Source organism: Galeopterus variegatus, unplaced genomic scaffold (assembly GCF_000696425.1).
Source record: "Galeopterus variegatus unplaced genomic scaffold, G_variegatus-3.0.2 Scaffold1445, whole genome shotgun sequence".
Lineage (NCBI taxonomy): Eukaryota > Metazoa > Chordata > Mammalia > Dermoptera > Cynocephalidae > Galeopterus > Galeopterus variegatus.
In genome coordinates this window covers 118,626-140,919 of record NW_007727556.1, presented here as the reverse complement: position 1 = coordinate 140,919, position 22,294 = coordinate 118,626, and the positions used below count along the sequence as shown (strand labels likewise).

Below are 22,294 nucleotides of genomic sequence, written 5' to 3'. Positions count from 1 at the left end.
GATTCAGAACATAAACCTGTGCTTTAAAACGCATCTGCAGGGCCGGCCCGGTGGCGCACTGGAGAGTGCGCCGCTTGGGAGCACGGCAGTGCTCCCGCCGAGGGTTCGGATCCCATGTGGAGACCAGTTCCCGCTCACTGGCTGAGCGCAGTGCGGGCGCAACACCAAGGGTTGCGATCCCGTTGCCGGTCAGTAAAAAATACAAAAAGGAATAAAATAAATAAACAAAACGCATCTGCAGCTTCTCACCCTTACTAAAATGACACCCCAGCTCTCGTCCCTCACTGTACTGTGTGACTCAGGTGGCACCTATCTAGGGATGTTTAGAAACGTGGCTTCTCTGGTTGGCTTCCTGCTGTAGTTTATTAGCTGGACACAGGAAGACATATTTAGGTACTGTCTTCCATATAATGTTTATGTTCTCTGGAACATCCGCCTGAATTTCATATCACTTTCCATAGGAAAGAGATGAAAAGGAATCCTGGCACAAGCGAGGCAGAAAACACAAGCAGCTACAAATCCTATCACCCCCAACAGCTCATCAAGTATTCGAGCACTCCAATAAAAGTATTTCTTAGCCCCTTTGAATGACCTACAACTGAGTGAAATTTTTGCAAATATAGGTAATTTAATGCAGGGTCACTATGGTTTTTCCAATTCTAATTTTTCATCCAAAAACTAAATGGATGAAACCCTCGGCTGTGGCATTCTAATTTTACATACTCTGTTTTGCACATAATGCACTATTTGCTGAGGTGAGAGGTAAGTCAAGATCAACTTTCTTTTGGGGCTAAGGGTCAACAGGTCAAGGTTCTCTGGTGGTATCTGAGACTCCTGACAACCCCCAAGTGCCCTCTTTAGAATCATTTTCAGAATCAAAGGGTATTACTGCAATGAACCTGGTTTCTGTTAAATGGATTGTTGTTGATGAAGCAGATGGCTCTATGAAGCCAGGTTGACTGACCTGGCTCGACTGGTCTATGATGGGGTAGACATATATTCCACAGAGAGGAGTGAAACTAGAGAAGTCTGCCTAGTAGCCGCTCCTGACCAACCAACAGTCTCACTGCATGGGAAGATTTCCTTTCTTGTTTGAGACTGCCAGAAAAGCCTTTAATAGAGAAGGTCTGTATTCTACATTTATAAAAAATGAAATTTAAAAAAAAAAAAAAAACCTCCAACTTACCACTTTAGGGTTTGGTGCCCTTTGAACAAAATCACGTCCCGCAGTCTGTTTCCCTGACTGTAAGTGGCACCCAACCTCGTGCTGCTATTGGCAAACATTCAAGTTTTTAAAACGCTCAGCACAGGACCTAGCACACAGCGAGCCTCAAAAGTCACGCTGAATTCACCTTGAAGTGTGTCAGATCATGTGCCACACGGCTTGGAGAAGCTAAGCTGCAGCACAAGGCGGGAAGGAAGAAGCAACCCACAAGGAGTGGGGGGTGGGGGGAGAGCCTGGGGCATGGTCTCAACAGATCAACCAAGAGGCACTTTTACACTTTTTCCCCTAAGCTGTATCCACTCAGACCTCAAGTATTCTTCCCTTCCTGGATGTTTTGTCTATAACTTTAATGGTAACATAGAAGTCGTCATTCCCATCAATCTGGATCTCATTTCTATCATCTTTTTTTTTTTTTTAATCCCATAGCACTGTGTTTTTAAGGTCCTGTTTGTGAAGCAAACCCTGAAGGCACCAGAAGGGAGGGGCCCAACAGGGTTTGGTCCTGGAAATAAACGCCAGCTAGAAAGAAGCTGCACAACAAGCTGGCTGTCCCCTATCCCCCCAGGCCTACTGCCCTTTCCTTCTACCTTTCTGCAGCTCAGGGCTCAAGACGGGCTTCAAAACAGCCCTATGCTCCCCACCCCCCAAGTCAACCCCACAGCCTTTGGAAAAATGGGAATAACAACAGTGGTTACTTTGCAGGGTGATTATCGGGATTACATGTGGCACTATGAGGCTCAAAGGGGAAGGCACAGGACTCCAGCAATTACGTGCACACGTGTTATAGTTTTTCCAATGTAAATTCAGAAATACTTAACTGTGCACTTAAATTACCTGGGGGCTTTAAGGTACAGTCTGTACCTACCCAGGCCCCACCCGTAATTTAGAAGACTGGTTGTAGGGACCTGTAGTTTCAACAAGCTCTCTGGGTTTCAGAAGCTACCATGCTAGAAAGAGGCAGGGATTGTGGCTTGTGGCTCCTTCTCTTTTGAAGTTTCTCAAAATGGCTTGTCCACTTTTCAAGGCTCTCGAATACACCTTCAACAGCGCTTTACCAGAAACTTCTGCCAGATCCCAAAGCAGCTTAGCTTTCAGAGCACAGTAAATGTGGCCTTCATATCTGGGTCTACCCTCTTTCCACCCACCTGTGCTCTAATCTGTTTTCAAGGTAAATCACCTTTTATGGATTTCTATATGGAAATAAGTCAATCTATTCAAAGCAAGGCTTGATATCAAATCAAAACCCACATGACTAAAATATCAAATGCATTAACTGAGCTAAGCTAACCGGCCACCCCACCTTGGGGAATTGACAAGGTGAGGAGGTTTTGAACATGAAGCACAAAAAAAGAGAAAAATGCCACCACGCAAATATAAGCTCCATGGGGGTCAGGATTTTTGCCCATTCTGTTCACTGATGTATCCTAAGTACCTAGAACCAGCATACACTAGGTACTCAATAAATTCATTCCATAAAATATACTGCTAGAAAGTGCTTGTAGCAGCCAAGTTAAAACAGCCAGCCTAGAGAGGGATTTATTACTGGAAACACAGTGCTTCAAAATAATAGCAGGGGGCCGGCCCCGCGGCGCACTCGGGAGAGTGCAGCGCTTGGGAGCGCAGTGGCGCTCCCGCCGCAGGTTCGGATCATATATAGGGATGACCGGTGCGCTCGCTGGCTGAGCGCGGTGCGGGCAACACCAAGCCAAGGGTTGCATCCCCTTACCGGTCACACACACAAAAAAAAAACACGACCACCCCACCCTTTCAATCTAGTGCAGGTGTCTTGACAACGTCCACATCTAGTTTACAAAAAAAATAAATAAAATCTTCTAATAGGAACACTGAGAGACCATCTAGTCCACTCCTCTGCTTTTTGCAGATTGGGAACTAAGATCCAGAAAACAAAGAACTTGCCCGAGGCTTAACCACCAAAGCCAGGAAGCAGAGGGGCACTGTTTATGGCTTGTCCTGAAAGCCTAGGGATGGCTGAGGGGCAAGCAGCTGGGCCAAGGAAAGCCAGCTCTCCTTCCCAGGCCTGTACCCTTCCTCTCTGTCAAGTTCAATTCCTCAATGGGGTGCCGCTGCGTGTTCAGTGCTGTGTTCATTTCAGAGAGCTTTTACAACTGCTAATACTGAAGACCATTTCCAAGCTCCCAACAACCTCTCCTCTTCCCTGGGTTTTTCTCACTGGACTAGAATTGAGAACATCTGGCCAAGGGAAGTTGGTCATCCCTTTATCACCTTTCCCTGAGGAGGAGTGACAGAGAGCGTAAGAACCAGTGCGATGAGGTTGGACTACATGCAACTGCTTATTGTCAACCACTGTTAACCTTAAAAAAATGGCAATTTCATATAAACTTAATACAAACATTACAGCTTCTTTGTTTCATTCTTTGAAGATTCATAAAAATAAAAATCAATGCACAAACTAAACTGTCAGCAAGCACAGAGGGGGGTAAGACCCCATACATGAAGTTCTTTATTTTGCTCTTACCAAAGTGAGTTCACAAGGTACGTCTGAGCACCCGTCCAACTGCATGTCCACCCTCTAGACAGGATATAGCAATTGGAAGTGGCAAATGTTCAGTCAGTGCCAAACAGAAACAAGTGAGCAGAGGTCCAGTGGGGTGACTACAGGCCGCACTTTTTAATTAAAGAGTGCAGGCTTTGAACAGTCCTCCATGGTCCTTCGTTTTTTCCTCTTAACTGCTCCCAATTATGTACAAAATGAAGTCCTTTCACAAGTGTTTAGAAAGTTTTTTATTGGTTACAATTGTATAAAATGTATCATTTCAATTCTCCCCTAGTTATTAAGTGTCCATAGTAATAGCATAAAAAATCTTTAATTCTTCTGACAAGCCCAATGATTAATTTCATCCTGGAAGAGGAAAAACAGCAAACACCACTCTCAACTTTTCTATCTATAACACCTCTCTCTCTCTCTCTCTCTCTCTCTCTCTCTCAAGGCTACATTGGTTAAAATCAATGGACAACCCCTTTTGTATGACAAATTGTAAATTTTAATGTTTTCATTAGAATAGTCTTTTATAGCACTCTCCAACAAGAAACAATAAAATAACTAACAGCAAACTTCAATACAGGAACACTCTCCAGATTAACAACTCAAACAAAAGTGTAAAATGTAAATCACATATAATACAATTGAAGCGTCCAAAACAATTTAAATAACTTTAAATATTTTATTTCCAGACTGCTACAAACGCTTTATACAATCTTTCAACATAAAGTCCCCGTAACAGAAATGTAACAAAATGGGAATGACAGTGGAAGGGTTAAAGTGGCACAAATTCACCGAACAAGCATCAAACTACAAACTTTAAGAGGTAGATTACTTTAAAAGTTGAGAACAACAACAACAACAAAAAAAACCGTATGAATAAAACCTAGCCATTTTCCACCAACTCAGTCATTTAATTTGGGGGGAAGCATAAAACCACATGGAGAAATGGTACTCATATATTTAGGAAGAGGCCAATTTGTTTTTTTCTTTTTTTATCTCTGATAGAGACTGAAGTATAAAACCTGTTATGTAAATTCATTTACACTTATGTGTAGACACATAGCTATACAGGCCTGGGATGCATCTTGTGCATTAATATATTGCTACATAGTATCTGGTAATAGTTATAAATTAGTGCCAGATAATAACCTGAGAGGATGATGTCCATTTGGATATATAAACATGACACTAGAAGAGGCATAAAACAAGAGTCCATATCCAATCTGGTTTCCTCTCCATTATGCTGGCAATCTGCTTGTGATTAAAAAGAAAAAAAAAAAAAACAGGGTAAGAGATCAGCTAAATGCCTCTCTCTGCGTCTATAATTCATTAAAAAGGAAGGCATCAAGAGCTGGTGTATGACCAAAACATTTTAAGTGAGTGCATCCGAATTTATCATCCCTGAAATCTACATCAAACTACTGAGAAAACAGAGAACTTGCTTTGCAAGGTGAAGTGTAAATCATTCCTTTCTCTATGTGCCAAAAACAGAGGCCACACTCAGATCTGAGTTACCAGTCCCGTGACGAAGAGCCAGTTCATCTGGCCTGTCTTACAGTGCCCTTCTCTTTGGATCTCAATCACCTGGGAGCCCAGCATGCCTGGTGGGCTCCACCGAAGAAGCAGATGCCTGACTCTAACCAGGGCAACAAGAAGCCTGCCGGCAATCAGTTGTGTGTTAGGATTTTTGAGTCAGCTTCAACTGGTCTTGCAAGCTTGGTAGATTTCGTATCCTTTGCCGTAGTGCTTATCCTAAGTTGAGCATGCAATATCTTTTAGTCAATTAAGATTTGTTTTGTTTTGGGGGCTTTTCTACAGGAAGTTCCTAGAAAATAAGAAAACTGAAGATAAATGACAACATAACATAACCTTACATGAATTGACCATGTGAAAGAAAAAGGTGAGCAGACCATAAGACAAATGTTATTAAGACAGCAACACATGAATGTCTCTAAAGGTATTTAGGAACTCGCGTGTCCTACTCAGAAGATGCATGCTGGCAGCAACTACCAGAAGGTCCATTTCTGAATGGTGCGGCAGAAATGCAGACATGAGAAATTCTCATTTTATTTTTTGAATCAATTCATGGCAAATGGGAAAACTTGGTCTGGAGTTTCATTTTGCTTTTCTGTAAGTTTTCTTGACTGGTTGCAATGGTAACTCAGTACAAAAAGAAAAAAGTTGCTCTAAAAGGAGCATTAAAGAATGTAAAAACACCTTGAGATTTTACAAAGGTGAAAAACGTCTAAAAGGCGAGTAGAGATTGTACCTCTTTCCTTCTCTTTGTCTTACTGGAGCCTGTGGATATGAACCCTCAACAACAGATGTAAACTCAGTACCACCAAAAAGCCACAGGTGGGCTCTGACCGCACACTGGCGGAGGCAGAGGGGCTGTCACTGTATTAAGCAAGAGCTGGTTAGAAAGATGGGTGGCACGACTGCTTTCTTTTGCTGCTTTGTCCTAAGAAGAGGATTTGGAGCACATCTTTTTTACACCCTGATTGGCACAATGGCTTGTGCTCTAGGAAACTACCAACTAGTGAACTCTGCTGAGCTCTCAGTATTACGTGGAGAACTCTGACTACATTCACAAGGCTGACTACAAGCATATACTTGAAAAGTTGTGGAATTCTAACTGGCATTCAAATGCAAAACATCTGGGTGCTGGGGACTAGCTCTTAATCACAGTTTGTTGTAAAGAAATATGCAGGGAAAGGATGCACTACCAGTTCTGTGATAAGTCCTTGAGTATGCAACAGGGTAAGTAAAGCAAAATTACTGAAATCAGCGTGAAAGCGAGTTAATTCTCAGCACATAATAGATGCCTTGCATCATGGAATCATACCTAAACAAAACTTAGAAGTAGAACTATACTGAAATGGGAAGACAACTGTAGTTAACACAACTCCTTATCAATGTTATATGACAAATGTGTACTGAGGATGAGTTCTACTCTGGAACAGCCCTGGGTGAGACATTAACGACAATCACCATGTTCCCCAGGTCTGAATCTCCTTAGGAATTCCAGTTTTGTACTAAATTCACTACAAGATACTAAGACCAAAACAAACTTTTTGAAGAAATGCCCACTCTTGAATCCAGACAGTCAAAATATGATGTCCTGTTGAATATTTGCTTTTTTAATTTCCAAAAACACTTCACTTGGAAGTTTCTGGTCACTTGGTAAGAGGACCCTTGGGTAGTACCCCTGCCCTCCTACACAGGTGTCCACAGCACAGTTCCAGTGACTCCCACAGAGGAGGAACAGCTACCACGGGTGCCTGTCGCTACCATCTACCAATGAGGACAACACCAGTGTTTTCTTATCTGATTCTTCTGTGCTTCCTTATAGGCCAAATTTCACTCCAGCAACGTAACCCTCTGTTAACTATCAAACACAGCAAAATAATTAAAATTAGCTGGAGCAAAGAAGGGAGACACAAGTTTTTAGGCACTTTAGTCCTTTGTAGTCTTAAGGTTTCTTCGAAAAGCGCTGGGTGGGTAAGAGGCTAACTGAATGAACTTCATAAATTTACACTTAATCAGAGACCTTTTCTTTATAGTACGTAATATTTCCATATCAACTTTACCCTTGAACTGTATAAATGAGATCCAGTGCAAAACAAGCAATATGGGAGGCAAGAATTGATAGACACTGTACATTCTAAGCACCAAACACCTGGGAGGAGTTTTTTAGTAAATCTGTGAAAATGATGGCATATTCTGGTTAAGACATAAGAAACTTGAAAAAGCCTCAGTCCAATAATGTGCTGTTGGTGTGGAACCTCCAGAACACAGACTGAGCACAAACAGGTACACAGTTAAAATTGCTAAAGGCCTGCAGCTTGGACTGTTGGTAAACAGGTGTTCATTTTTACCATGCTAACCTTCAAGATGCTATTTATGCATGTGCCACAGCCAGAGACCAAATGCTGATGAGATCTATAGCAACTGAACATTTAACACATTTACGAAGTAGCTTTTAAAAATTCCGATCCTTTAATTCTAGTAAATCATTCAAGTCAGCCTTGAGTAATGATTCTTCACTACATCTTTCTGTAGCCTTCATTTAAGGCACACCAGCACCGAGAATTCTACCTGATCATTTATGCAGTGATAATGCCATGTTTGTGTCCTCATGACCTCTCCAAGATAGCAGTCACTCTAGTTATTCCTAATCCTATTTACTTAAAACACCGAAGAATTTTCAGACACCCAAAGTTACACTCATGAAAGCCTAGAGTCAGGTCAGACAGCACACTCTGAAAAGGCAAGACTTAAAAATATTTTGCAGAAATGCTATCTGAGAAATAATCTCACATGAGATCGACCTGTCGGCATTATTCAGGAAATAGCAGGAATTCCAGGAATGCACATCAACTCAGCTTAGGAGCCTTAAAAAGTTTGAAAACTCAATGTAATAAATTTAACTACTGCCATATCGTTTTATCTGTCACTAAGAACAGTTCTTAACAAAGGGAGAACATAGAATAAAAGCAATAAAGTCACCTCAAATCTAAGATGAATCTTTACTTCCTTACTGGGGAACCAGGCACTGATAAATGAGGCAGATCTATCTGCCCTGGGTGCCACCTGTGCCTGAAAGAACCGCAGGTGCCCTCCTCACCACTGAGGCTCTAAGCGCTCCCTCCTGCTCCTGCACCCTCCTGCTCCTGGCCACGGGGCTCTAAGCGCTCCCTCCTGCTCCTGGCCACGGGGCTCTAACCGCTCCCTCCTGCTCTTCCTCCCCACCTTTGGAACCTGGCTTGTTTACTACCCTATGGCTGGAGACAGGCAGGAGAGGCGGATGGAAGATAAGGCACTTTTAAAGGATTATGGGGTTTTGCTTTAATCAATGCAACAAATTTTTACAATCAAAACACTGGCAATAAAAGAAAGCATGAATAATAAAAGCAGTCTTAGTTACCATAACTCTGTTTAAGCCACAGAAATATTAAACAAGATTGTAATGTAGTTTACTAATGAACTCAGTGATCCATCTTAACCTAAGAGATGACCTATGATCGGGAAATAATACAAGTGACACTGAGGTGATACTCAAGATACAGAGGAAATTTGAGAGAATTTCTTTTCATATAGGGTACTTTGGAGAGCTTTTCCACGGTTTCAAATTAAGTTTGCACCTGGCCCTATTAAAGAAATGGTACCACTCTGTAAGTCCTAAGTCTGAAATAAAAACTACTCAACAGCAGCCAGAGCAGTGACCCTTCATGCCCACAACTTACGCAACAGATATTTCCTTTAAATGCTCAGGTCAAAATTTTACAGGAAAAAGAAAAAAAACCCCACCCATTAGCAAGTACACTGTTTTCTCTCCAGTCCTTACCTCCCCCAAGCTCTCAGGCTTACCTGAAGTCCTTCAGCTCCTGCTTGATACTGCTGTCCTCTCTCTTGTTTTCACTCAAGTCGGCAGCAGCTGCCAGCTGAAGGCTTCGGGTGATCGGCCCCCCACTCCGTTCTCTAGATTTTATACTGAACCGGTCTGTTCTTTTCTTACTCGCCAAAGCAGATTTGCTTTGTAGAACAGCTTTGCTTTTCTGCACCCTCACGTGCAGGCTCCGGGACGTTTTGCTCGAGAGCTGAGCAGAATGATTCTTGGCCACAGCTTTGGGCTTCTTCCCCTCAACATGAGTTACCCTGGCCATCCTTATCGGGCTGGAGTTCCTTAGGGAAGAGGAGCTTGGCTTTCTGGACTTAACTGAAGCTACGAATTTGACATTCTGCTTGGACCTGAAGGACGAGGAGGCTGGTGGGCCTTGTGCGGGGCCTGAGCTGCGGGCTCTGGTCTTGCCCAAAGGAGCCTGCGTGTTTTGCATCTTAATCTCTGCATCCGCTGTCCGTCTGCGGTGGCTGCTGTTACTGTTTTTGTCACTACTTGCAGGTGATGAGTGTCCGCCTTTCTTGGATGAATGAGAAACTTTTTTTTTGGCAGGAGAAAGGGGCTTTTTGGGACAGCTGAAAGCTGCATGCTTGTTGAGGCTTCCAATGTAGGTGAATTCTCTACGACAGTAAGGGCAGATGTGAGAGGATGACTCAGGAGAATTTTTTAAGTCTGCCTTCTGCTTGGCAGATTTGTTTTTTTGAAGGATTGCTTTCTGGACAAGCTGATTTTTTTTCTTCAATGCATTTAATTTGAGCTTATTCGATGACATTTTGCTGAGCTCAACACTAAAATTTAGTCTTTTGGGTTGTCCCATTCGCCTGAAGGCATTTTTCCCAGAGTTATCTAAAACCACCACACCATTTTTGGGTTGCACAGTTTGCTTCAATGGTACTGGATTTTTCTTAGGGGTATACCTCTTCTTGTCACTCGCAGAAGCACATGCCAGGATATGTTTGTGTAACTCAGGCATGTTGTCAACACCTTTTCCACATTTTGTACAGCGAATGGCAGTAGTAAAAGTCTGTGGAATATTGTGTGTGGTGAAGTTTGTGGCTGTCACACCAATACCCATGGGGTTTCGGTGATGGTACTGAAATGGAGGTGGTTTAAAGCTTGGATAATGCTGATTGAGACCCAATCGAACATCTGGATCTTTCGTCTTTATTCCAGAAGCCATTATTTTTATAGTTGTGTAAAGTTCTTCAGAGGAATCATTTAATTCCTCCTCTTCTTTAGAAGTTTCTAAAGGATCTTCTGGCAAATTCTGCATATGCTCTATATGGGCCTTGCTGGGATCTGTGAAATTCTGGGGCCTCAGAGTCCCACTTTCAAACTCATGGTGTGTGCACACCTTATCTGGGTGGAGATCTCGCTGGTGCTGCTGCAAATTGCACAAAAAAGCAAATTCTTTTTTACAAACGGAACACACAAAGATATTCCCAACTCCATGAAGCAAAAAGCGATGCTCTGACAAATCAGTTTTATCCTTAAAAAGCTGCACACAAAATTCACATTTGAAGGGCCATTCTTCAGCATGAATAGATAAATGTTTGGTTAGATCTTTAATGGAAAGAAAAGGTGATTCACAGACATTGCAAACAAAGTTTTTGTTGAATGTTTCCTGAACAATATCCTGTTCAAGTGCAGACTGAGGCTCTTCCCTGGGTTTCAGACTTTCACTCCCTAATTCCTCCTGTTTGAAAGATATCATGGGGAGAGAAGCCTCCAAATTATCACCAGAGGAAACAACGGATGACACTGCTGAGAGAGGAGGTGGCGAAGGGGAAGAGAAGGAAGATGAAGAAGAGAACGAAGAGGAGGAGGAGGAGGAGGAGGAAGGGGAGGAGGAGGAGGAAGAGGAGAGTGTTGGAGGCCCGGGTGAAGTGGCAGCCATCAGAGGCTCCACGGGAGGAATGGGAGAGGGAGAGGGGGACACTGTGGGGGACAGAATCGGAAGTGGAGACTGTGCAGTGGCATTCGAGAGAGGAGAGGGACACCGGTGAGGAGATGTGCTGGAAGAGGGGGCTGGAAGAGGCACAGTAGGGAGGAGGGGAGGGGGCGGAGTGGCAACAGTTAACACAGGAGGACAGGGTGGAGGAGAAGAGGGATCTGTGGGGACCAAGAGAGGAGGCAGCTGACCAGAAGAAAGGGAAGATGTCTGTAGGGTGGGTGATGGACAAACATCAGGTGGGGACTCGACAGTGGGGGCTGAGAAACTAGAGTCAGGACCAAGGTCAGGATCTGGTTGGGCATCCAGGGCTTTACAAGGACTTGGGCTCCTGGTCACATCTGCAGTATTTTCTATGGGTAAATCAATGCCATTATATTCATTGAGAAGAACCTTCTGCAGCATGCAGGTGGTCGGTTTCTTTTTCTTTACAGCACTACAAGTTTGCTGCATCGAATGATTTTCTTTGAATTCCTTGCCTTCAGATTCACTACAAGGCTTTTTATGCACACTGAGATCTAATACAGATTCCCATGGGACTGAAGTCTTGCCTGTACCCTCAGCCTTCTGTTTGACACCGCTGGATAAATCCAGAGGCTGCTGGTTGCACACATTGCTAAAAGTAGAACTGGCTGCCCAGTCTTTAGATATTTTATATTCCTCAAAGCACGGAGGGCTTCCAGTTTCTTTCTCATCTCTCCCAGACAAACTCCACGCTGGTGAGTTGCTATGACTTTCTAATTTGGGTTTCTTGGAAGTCAGAACTGCATCGGTCCATGCTGCTTTTCCATCACTTGCCTTCCCGAAGTCTCGGAGGGCAGGACTGTGCTGTGGAGAACTGGGAGGAGAGCTGGTCCGCCTCTTAAACCTACTTGAGGTCACCGGCAACATAGACGCGGGAGCAGACACACAAACAGGACCTAGTTTAGGTATTTCACTTGCTGAAATCCCTGCAGGAGGAGCTAGTTTATCCTGGGTTTGAAGAAGCTGTTTGAGCTTTGACGACAAATACACACTTTTCTCCTTATGGAAAGATACTGTCTCTGTCGTTGATATGCTAAGAGGCAGACTCAAGGAACACGAGGGTCCTGCAGGGTCAGAATCTGTTTCAGCTTTAATTTTGGGTAGCACAGGTGGACTAGCAGTTCTCCGTTTCTTGGATTCACTGTTTGTGCTGCTGGAAGGCTCTTTAGGAAAATCATCTGTTATAGGGACCTGTGTGGTCTTTATATTCTGAGTGATTTCCACTGTAACTGGAGTGAGCAGACAATTTATACCATACAAGTCTGCCGAATTAGATTCCATCTCAATCACATCACAGTTACTAGTGCTGCTGTTAGTCTGAATTTTACCATCAATATAGTAATTTAAGTTTTCAGAGATATTGCTAGAAATATCCATGATGTACACATCATCTGCTTCCCCTTCCTCCTCTGGCTCTGTGCTTGGTACATAGATGTTCTGGGTGGGTTGGGCCTGTTCAGCTGGAGGCTGTGGCTCTTCATGGAGGCCTCCTTTTCGCCGTACACCTTTGGGAATCAGATGGCGCTCATGAACTCTACGCTGATGCCTTCTCATATTAGTATGAGTTCCAAAAACCTTTTTACAATATTTGCACGGATGAAGTGCTTTAACTTCCCCATTCTCTTCTATAACAGAAGAATTTACTGTTTCTTGGGAAGCTTTCTCTGAATTCAAGATCAGACAGTTTTGCCCAAGATAGGGAGGATGCAATTCATCTTTAGGAGCAACACTTTCTCCAGATACTCTGCCATCAGCGAGGTCCTCTGATGGCTGTAGTGTTGGGCCGGTTTTCCGCTTTAACCCTGCTTCATGGCGACGCTCGTGCCGCCGCCTGTTAATCTGTGTGCCAAATGCTTTCCCACAGTACTTGCATTTGAAAGCATGATTGACTGTAGATATATGGATATGCATGTGACGTTCAAGCCCCTGTTTGGTTGTAAACTTCCTTTCACAATGTTGACATGGAAACATGAATGCTTCAAATATATCACCATTAGACTCTTCTTTAGTTTTGGGGATTCTGATAACAGGCGCTACCTCTGAACAGTCTTCAAGAGTTTCTTCTGAAATATCTTTTGGTTCTTCTAATAAATCTTCTGGCTTCTCATCACATCGTATTTCTGGTTCTTTCACAGAATTTTCATTCGGCATGTCGGCTTCTTCCTCCCCCTCTTCTTCTAACTCATCATCATCATCATCATCGTCCTCCTCCTCCTCCTCTTCCTCCACATCATTCGCCTCACAATTTGTTGCTTCTGGTTTCTCGTCTGGTTCTGGCTGTGACTCACAGGCAGGGGGAGGAGTAACTAGTTCTGGAAGCACACTCTGACAAGCTACCTCCTGAAGAATGGCCGGCTGCTCAAGTGCCGATGCTGAAGGCTTCTCTTCCTCTTCTTTAGGACCTAGAAAGCACATGGAGCAGAGGCACAGAAGTGAAGCATGGAAACCAGCCACGTTGTGATCAATTTGTATGATTCAAGTTATTTCCCTTACCACCTAAAATGTGTAAGGGAGATTACAATTAACAATAAATAACTCGTACTTTATATGTTTCATTTATAGAGTTGTGTTAGGTATGAGACTATTTCACTCATTCATTCAACAAATATTTACAGAGTGTCTGCTAAGTACCAGGCAACATTCTGGGCAATGATACATACATGAAACACAACAGACAAGAATGTCCATGTGGAGCTTAGATGCTCTTCTGTGTTTAGTCACACAAATAAATATGTATATACATCTTTGTTCACAGTAACCATAGTGCTAAGTGTTGGAGTAGCTGATATTAAATTTCTGAAGACTAGCTGTAAATTCCAATGTCTCATGATTCCAAACTGAAATGAGGAAATTGCTAAGCATTATCACCAGGTTAGATTCTTCTGTCTAGAGTAGATGAGACTCTCTCCTTCCTGACTAAAACTATGTATTTAAAAGCTAGAACATTTTCGAGAATCATGTAATCAGAAGTTTTTCAAGTCAAAGAAACTTTGGAGAAACTTAGGCTGTTCTACCCCAATCAAATTATGAAGAACTCAGGAGAACCTCACAGAGGGAAACAGAAATCTGCCTAGCCCAACCTAAAGTGGATGGGAGACAGGCAACAGGGGAAGGAATTGCTAGTAAGGTGAAAACTGAGCAGACACCTGAAGAAAATAAGCAACATAAATATCCGGGGGAGGGAAGCCCTTTGGTTAGAGGACACAGCAAATGCATACACTCTAAGAACACGCTAGATGTGTTCAAGGACCAGCGAGGAAGTCAGTAAGGTAGGGGGGAATGGGCGGAAATTGAGAAGAGGAGGGAAGAAGGCAGATGAGACCAGAGGTCATCAAGGTCCTGCTTACACAGGACCCTGTGAGCTGATGACCTTTATTCTGAGTGAAACAGGGATCAACCAGAAAGTCCCAACAGAGAAACATGATAGGATTGGACTCATATTCAAGAGAACCAATCTGGTTGCTAAGAGGAAGATAAAACCCTAGGTGGACAAAGGTGGAAGGAGATGGACAAAAGAGGAGCCTACTGCACCCTCCAGGAGAAGGGTAGGATGGTGACCCATGAGTGGCAGTGGAGGAAAATGGGGAAAGTGGTCAGACTCTGGATATAACTTGGAGATGAAGCTGACAAGATGTGCTTGTTGACTGGCTGTGGGGTGAGAGAGGAGCCAAGGAAATCCCAGGCAACTGCAACAATCCCGTTTACTAAACTGCAGAGGACTAAAGGACAGGCAGGTTTGGTCTGTGTGCATGTTGGGAGAAAAGTCAAGAGTTTACTTTGGATGTGCTGAAGTTTAAGGTACCTGATACAGACATCCAAGTGAAGATATTAGGTAGATAGCTTCACATGAATCTCAAGCTCAACAAAGAGGCTGAGCATAGAAATGTCAAAGTCCTTAGGGTAGAGAAGGTATTTAGAGACTCGACAAGGTCGCCTGGAAAGCAGATGAAGACAGAAGGTGGGGGGACAGTGTTCCAGACAACTCAGTACTGAGAGGGGGGATGGCCAGTGAGGGGCCTAGAGAACCAAGAGAGTGGTGACCGGGAGGCTAAGGAAAGAACATGTCTCACAGAGGGAATGATCAGCTGTGTCCAAAACTGCTCATGGTTGGGTAAGATGAGGACAGAACATTCCATTTACCAAGGTGGAAGGCTGGTGACCAAGCCAACAGTTTTAGTGGAGTGGTGGGGACAGATGCCTAATGGAGTTCATAAGAGAATGGGAGGAGGCGGAAGAGACGGGGAGACTGTAAGCAACTCTTCTGAGACTAGCAGTAAAGGAAAAGAGAGAAATGGGGTAAGAGTTGGAAGGAAAACAGGGGACTCTTAAAGACAGAGCTGTAATGGCAGGTTCAATGTCGATAGGGACAGCCCACAATGCTGCTTTCCCTATAGTAGCACTTGCTACACTGTTGAATTAGCCCCTTTTACTGTAGACACCTGAAGATATAAGAAATGCTCTGGAGAGGAGACAACTAAGATGACTTCTCAATCACTTGACAAATACTGAGTGGCCACTATATGCCAGCACTAGCTAACAAGACCGTCACATCCTCACCCTTACAGACCTTCGCTTTAGCAGAAGCTACACACAAGTAAGCAAGCAACGAGACTGTAGAAATAATGGCTATGCTTGTGGAAGTATATGTGGAACGGAAACACACAGGGGAGCATGTGATATGGGCATGGTTCATCAGGAAAAGCTTCTGAGAGAAAGACTAGGCAGGCTGATCCTGACAGATGTCAGAAGCAAGGACAGAAGAGACAGAGTAAGCAGTGAGGAGTCAAAACATGTAGGGCATTAAAGGAGGGTAGAGTTGTCTGGGGGCAATGGGGACCCACTGAGGCATTTTAAAGCAGGAGAGCAACATTTGGGAGATCTGGCTGCAGGATGGATTATGGGGTGGGGAGAAGGACGTTACTGCAGGCCGCAGACTGAACTGTTACAGATGAGGCTGCTTATGCTAAGAGGGAAATGGGAAGAAGCAGTGGCAGCAGGAAAGAGTGGCCAGACTGTCACGATACAGAGGCCTGTAGACAGACACAGGGATTGCCTACATACAGGGGAGAAAGGGTCAGAAAGGCCAACGGTTGTGAGCTCTGCAAATGCAAGGTATTAACACAAGCTCAGTCATTCATCCTAGTCCTCTTGCTGTTTCCTAGGAATATCACCCTTACTTTTTCCCATCTCCTACTACATTTACTAGCAATGCTTCTAAACAGAAACCAGGCTTCTCTCCCCCTAGACGAATTTCATCAATTCCATGAGCTTTCCACAAACTGGGAAACAGTCATTCGATGGTGGTAATAATGTATTTCGAATTAGGAGCTAACTCTCTTTTCAAATACATTTTCAACAAAGACCCAGAATGTCACCAAAAAAGTTAAAATGAGACAAGAGAAAATGCATCTCTAAGACTCAGAAATTTCTTTGCAGACTTTATTTTCAGTCAAAATCTGTGGCTTCTGTTGATGGGGGAAAAAACGTTATTACATGTATGAGTACACAATCCCAGATTTAAAACTGTCCAAAGTAATATGAACCTAAACATACACAGCTCCATTAACTAGTAAGGCCCGTGCCAAAGCATATCCACACACTTGATGTGGTTTGCTGAGTTTTAAAAGGGAATTTGGGGGGCCAGCCTGGTGGCGCACTCGATAGAGCGCGGCACTTGGGAGTGTGGTGGCGCTCCCGCCGAGGGTTCGGATCCCATATAGAGACCAGTCCGCTCACTGGTTGAGCGCGGTGCGGGTGCGACACCGAGGGTTGCGATCCCATTGCCGGTCACGAAAAAAGACAAAAAAAGGGAATTTGGGGAAACTCAAAGAAGAGTCTGAACTGTCTGCTCATCAGAAACCATTTGCTGAGGACAACACAGAACATTCGGGGGAGGCCTACACCTCACTGCATACAACCAACCTCACTCTGCCCAGCTGTACCACCAACAGGTGGTAAATAGCAAGTGAGAAGAGTTTCATGGGACCCAATGTTATATTAGGCAAAAAGAAATATCTTGAACTACTTTGGGGGGAGGAGTGGGGATAGACTGTTGGATTTTTTCATTTTTCTTATTCTGCCACCAAAGGTACCGAAGTTCTTTTCTTTAGTAATTTTTTTGTTCAAACAAATGTCTTAGCAAATCTGCTATTAGGAGGCAGAACTTTTAGGGTTCTGGAAAATGAACTTGTCTACTCTTGCTTCATAAAATGGCACTGAAAATTAAAATCCTTTATGAATGTCATCCTCACAAACAGTGCTAATAAAATGGTTACAAAAGGCATCAAAAAAAAAAAAAAAACCCCCCCCCCCCCAGTACAAATGTTCCTCAAGTCACAATTCTGCATTCTGAAATTTGCCTATTTGGGTCGCCATGAACAACTCTTGAGCAAAATTTGTCTCTGTGTAAATTCGCCCATAACAACTGAAGACATGCCTCCCTCACTGCTATATCAGTCTCAATATATTGCTCAATTCAATGTGCACAGACGTTCTGATTAACTTCTCATCCACGCCCCTCTGTGAATTCTCACATCAGAGAAGGCCTAGAATATTAATCCTCAGAGGGACTATAAGAAGAAAACTTTGTGGGGAAAAACACAGAGATAAAATAAGAATTTTTAAATTAAAACAGAAACACTTCTCATTCTGCACACTCTTCATTCTGTTATATAAAATCAAAAGTGCTATTTTTAAGTAAATGTTTAATTGGAGTGTACAACATGCCTATATTAAAGTGTATAAATTATAAGTACATATAGCAAGATAAAACTTTTACAAAGTACACACACCCATGCAACCACCCCAAAGACCAGTAATGGACCATGACTTGTACCCCACAGGACTCCTAGTGCCCTGTCAGTCTGAATTCTATCAATGTAGATTCCTTTTGATAATTTTGAACTTTATATTATTTATAAATGCAATCACACAGTATGTTTCATTTTATTTTAACGAGAATAATTTCATTTTGAACACAGAAGGTCTTTAATAATGTAAGGTAGGATGTGGAACACTCCCTTCACAATATTAAATTTAGACAGCTTTTGCTGTTTCACCCCTTTGCAGTTCTCCGATGATTCTCAGAAGGGCAACAGTAGGAGACACAAGTTGAATTAACTAGTAATACATACCCACATCAGACAAGCCCAACATCAACAGCTTACCTTCCGCAGAATCTCTCATATTTGCAGAGGTGGAATTTGCAGAAGAGCCACTTGTCTTCTGCTGTATGTTGTGAGTTTTGTTTCCTTTGTTTTTACTTTCTTGGGATTTTTTCTTCCCTGAAACACAATATTTATTTTTTTTATTGATTTATTCATCCACTCATTTCCTGAAGGAGACAATTATTAATCCAATCACAGCAAACTGTACATGTCTGGACAGTTATCATTTCAGATTCCTAAAGAAAGAAATGGATGACGAATACAAATACTTTTAAGTCATGTCAGGAAAAAAAAAAAAAACATAAATCCTGTATTTGGGGAGATAGTGGGTTTTAGTTCTCTTTATAGCTATACTAGCTATCAAACTTAATAGATAATATATTCTTGAAAAGTTACTAATTTTGATGTCAAAGGAAAATTAGTAATAGCACTGAGCCTCAGGACCACACAAATCATAGGAACTGGCAGAAGTCAGGATATTTGTAAGAACCATATTAGAGAAAAACAACATGGTACAACTTGGGGCCATTTCAGTTAAGATTATGATCACCCATAATTGAAGAAGTAAAATAAGCAGAGATTCTGCAGAATTACAGGGCCATACGTGCACAACGGCTCAAATATCAAATGAAGGGTCAGCATGAGTTGGAGGGCCCGGAGGGACTCAACTCTAGGTCCAGTACAATTCAATATTTCATTAACAACTCAGAGGACAAAATGCAGGAAACATTAACTGCATTCCAAGTGACATCATACTTTAGAAGATAAGATTAAAATGCCACATATTTCTGATGAGCTGGAACAAAGACTTAAAGTCATGAAGAAGATACTCAACAAAGATAAATGAGTCTATGTAGAAGTACTAACACTGAAGGTTCAGAAGCTCAGTCTCTTTAGGATCTAACCTAAATTTTAAGCCTTCTTTTCCATCTTTTAATTTCCAAATTTCTTTTTCCTGGTAGCTGGTGTCCTATACTGCTCTCTTCAAACAGGCCTCAAACAGCTCCCAGAGCTGCCCTGTCTCTTCTGGGACAAGCCTCTTGCCACCTTTACCTGTGCATTAGTAAAATGACAAACTAGAAACCACTTATAGCTTCTGGAAGACATGGAAAGTTATAGTCTTCATTACAGAGAATTGCTACAGAAGAACATAATTAGCCAAAATGTAGACAACAGATGAAAACGAGGTCAGAGACAAAAAATGCATCACTGAAAAGAACATAATGTTTAAAAGTAGAAATATCAATTACAACACAAAGTAAACACTAATACTAAAAACACCACCTGATTTTGATAAACTTAAGAGATGCAATAAGAAAAAAAGAAAATAAAATACTTAATAATCATCAGTCATTTAGTTTGTTAGTCTTAAAAAACAAATTCTAAAATAGCATTTTAAATGTCTAATTCTTTAACCTGTAAGAAAACAGAAGACTTTTTTTTACAACTATAAAAGGGTTTGCTCATATAAATTCATGGTAACCGTTCACTTCTAAAGGCAATTAAAATGGAACTCGGGACACAAACATACGCTTCACTGGAACCACATTCTGGTGAGAACAGGAGTCTAAGGTCTGCGTGAAGATGGCCAATTCATGTCTCCAGGTGAAGAATCATAAACCAATCCCCCCTGCAAGTGGCACAAACATAAACGTCTTTCCACATGTGGAACCTTCTCTCATGATTCTTTCTCCCTCTGTAACCTTAACAGCACTTAGCCTAAATCTGATGATGATAAAGGCTCTTGAGGGATCCAGTTGTGTTTGTGGGAATTTGGATTCTACCTCCTTTCAACCAGTTTTCTTATCCCCAGAATGACATATGTCCTTCCCATGTAGGTGATGCTTGGTCTCAATCAGATTACTGATCCAAACAAAAAGTTTATCACCCCCACACACAAAATGCAAATATAAATGACTGCATACACAACAGAACTGCTCTAGTGCTGCAGATGGTATCTGAAGAAATCTACAGCTTCTTTCATTACATGTAAAGGGCTCCTGGATAGCCCTCACACGCTTGATTCAAAAGTTATATTCAGAAAAGTTTTTCCCTGAATCAAAACCATGAAATTTTTATAAGACATCAGTACCACCTCATGTATCCCAAACAGGCCAGATGTGACTTTTTCTTGCTGACTATTTACTTGCTACTTTGTATGAGCTTTTGAAATAAATTAAAACGAAGAGGTATAGTGTAAACTTTGCCTCCTTGCATAAACCTTACATATGCTAAAAAAAAAAAAGGTCACATTGTAAAATTTAACAGAAAAACAGATGTCAATCTGTTGTAATACAATCCCTTACAAAGGCAATTCAAAGATATCCTGCAATAGTTAGCAGGTCATATGAAAAAACAAAGTACACTGGTCTACATGCAAATACAGTATAAGAGAAAATTCTAGATTTCTAGTATAATAAAATAAAGCACAATTTTAATAATACCATTCATTAAGATGTACTTGAAATAAAACTGCATAACTATCTAAAAGGTAAGGTGCTACTTTAAGTTTTATTGCCTGCCTAAAAGAACATTAGAGCACCCACCTGATACTGGATATCAAATGTCCATTTTTGGACGCCCAAAATCTAATCAATGAGAAGTTCCTTTACTCCCTCCCCCCACCAGGTGTTGTCTTTGAATGACGCTGACCATGGAAACCTAATCTGCTGTGAAGAGAAACCACTTGCAGTGGGTACATCTTCTACCCTACTCAGAGGACTAACAAGAGTATCACTGACAGTTACTGGGTACCTGGGCATCTCAACCGTGGCATGAATGGCATTCAAGGCCAGATAATTCTCTGCTGTGGGGGCTGTCCAGTGCACTGGGGGATGGATTTTAGCAGCACCTGTGGTCTCTACCCACTATGTGCCAGGAGCATCCCTATTCCAGTTGTGACAACCCTAAGTCTCCAGATAAAGCCAAATCTCCCCAGGTTAGGAACCATGGGCTAAACCAACGTATTTCTGGGTCAATAAAGACATATGGGACTCTGGAGTCTATATAGTTATTAAAAATTACTAGAAGTACCTGAATAACATTAATAAACCAATTCTAAAGAGAGGAATAGAACCATTAAATTTATCAAAGTAACTCTGGTGAACACTAAAGGACTTAGTTTATGATACAAGTGAGTCTATCATGACTCCATCATACTTTCATGGAACTGAGGTTATCTGACATATGAAACAATTTTCTCAATCCTAATCAGAACCATCTATCAAGTTACTTCCTATAAGGGCCTTAGATGACAGACGAATAGGCTATCAAAATCACCTGTCCAACCTGCTGTTTTGTAGGAGAAACTGAAGGTCAGGGCCACAGAGGCACTAAGCAGTCTATGACAGAACAGAAATCAGAACCAGGAGGTCCTGGTCACACTCACATATGCTTGGTGTCACTCTCAACGCCAAAAACTGCGACAACAGGTGGTGGAATCTGCCACATTTCCTTACATCAGTAAAGTTTTTTCCTGATACTTGATTTCTGTCCTATATGTCATCAAATTAAAAGAAAAAAACAAAACAAAACCTATAAGGACTTTTACAAAGGGGCGCGGGGACTCATGAGCTACTGGTGAGGCAGGAGGAGCCTGGTAAGCACACGAGTGCACTTACCATCGGGTTCCTGAAGGGTCCTACATGGCGCTACTGCCAGCTGGCTGCTCCACTTGGTCTAGACAAGAAAGATACAGGAATGAAACAGGAGGAAAGCGAGATGGAAACGACGACAGAGAACAGCAACAAGGACAGGACAAAATTCTGTGTATGTAAGGAAAAGAAAAGCACATATAAAGATGAAGAAAACTGAGTGAAACAGAGGGAAAACAGCAGTTATCTACTGCATCAAGGTTCTCACATACAAAAACACAATTTTTAACTGTGCGTAAGTAGTCACATGTTTGCTCTCAGGCCAGTGCCATGCCTGTGCTGTAACACTAATGTGCTTATGATTTATGTACCATTCTGCTACAAGACCCCAAAGTCCCAATCCATGCCTC

The 22,294-nt window shown here is 42.3% G+C and overlaps 2 protein-coding genes across 3 annotated transcripts in view; both read right to left on the bottom strand.

The window, feature by feature from the left end:
* PRDM2 (PR domain containing 2, with ZNF domain) overlaps window positions 1-12,525 on the bottom strand; it is a 44,349-nt gene extending 31,824 nt beyond the window's left edge. The window contains exons 1-2 of one of the 2 annotated variants that reach the window (XM_008577064.1): window positions 9,120-12,525; window positions 5,019-5,574 (exon numbers count right to left, since the gene is read on the bottom strand). In XM_008577064.1, coding sequence (XP_008575286.1) covers window positions 5,562-5,574; window positions 9,120-12,502 — 3,396 coding nt within the window. In that variant the 5' untranslated portion in view covers window positions 12,503-12,525 and the 3' untranslated portion in view covers window positions 5,019-5,561. Of the gene's footprint in view, window positions 1-5,018; window positions 5,575-9,119 lie in introns of those variants that run through there. The other variant, XM_008577063.1, reaches the window with a different exon arrangement.
* On the bottom strand, window positions 12,467-22,030 carry LOC103593939 (PR domain zinc finger protein 2-like). Its single transcript, XM_008577066.1, is given in 5 exon segments — window positions 12,467-12,570; window positions 12,572-13,527; window positions 18,292-18,408; window positions 21,680-21,785; window positions 21,912-22,030. Coding segments are annotated over 5 exon segments (1,284 nt in total). The 5' UTR covers window positions 21,915-22,030; the 3' UTR covers window positions 12,467-12,468.
* Between the last annotated feature and the right edge of the window lie 264 nt (window positions 22,031-22,294).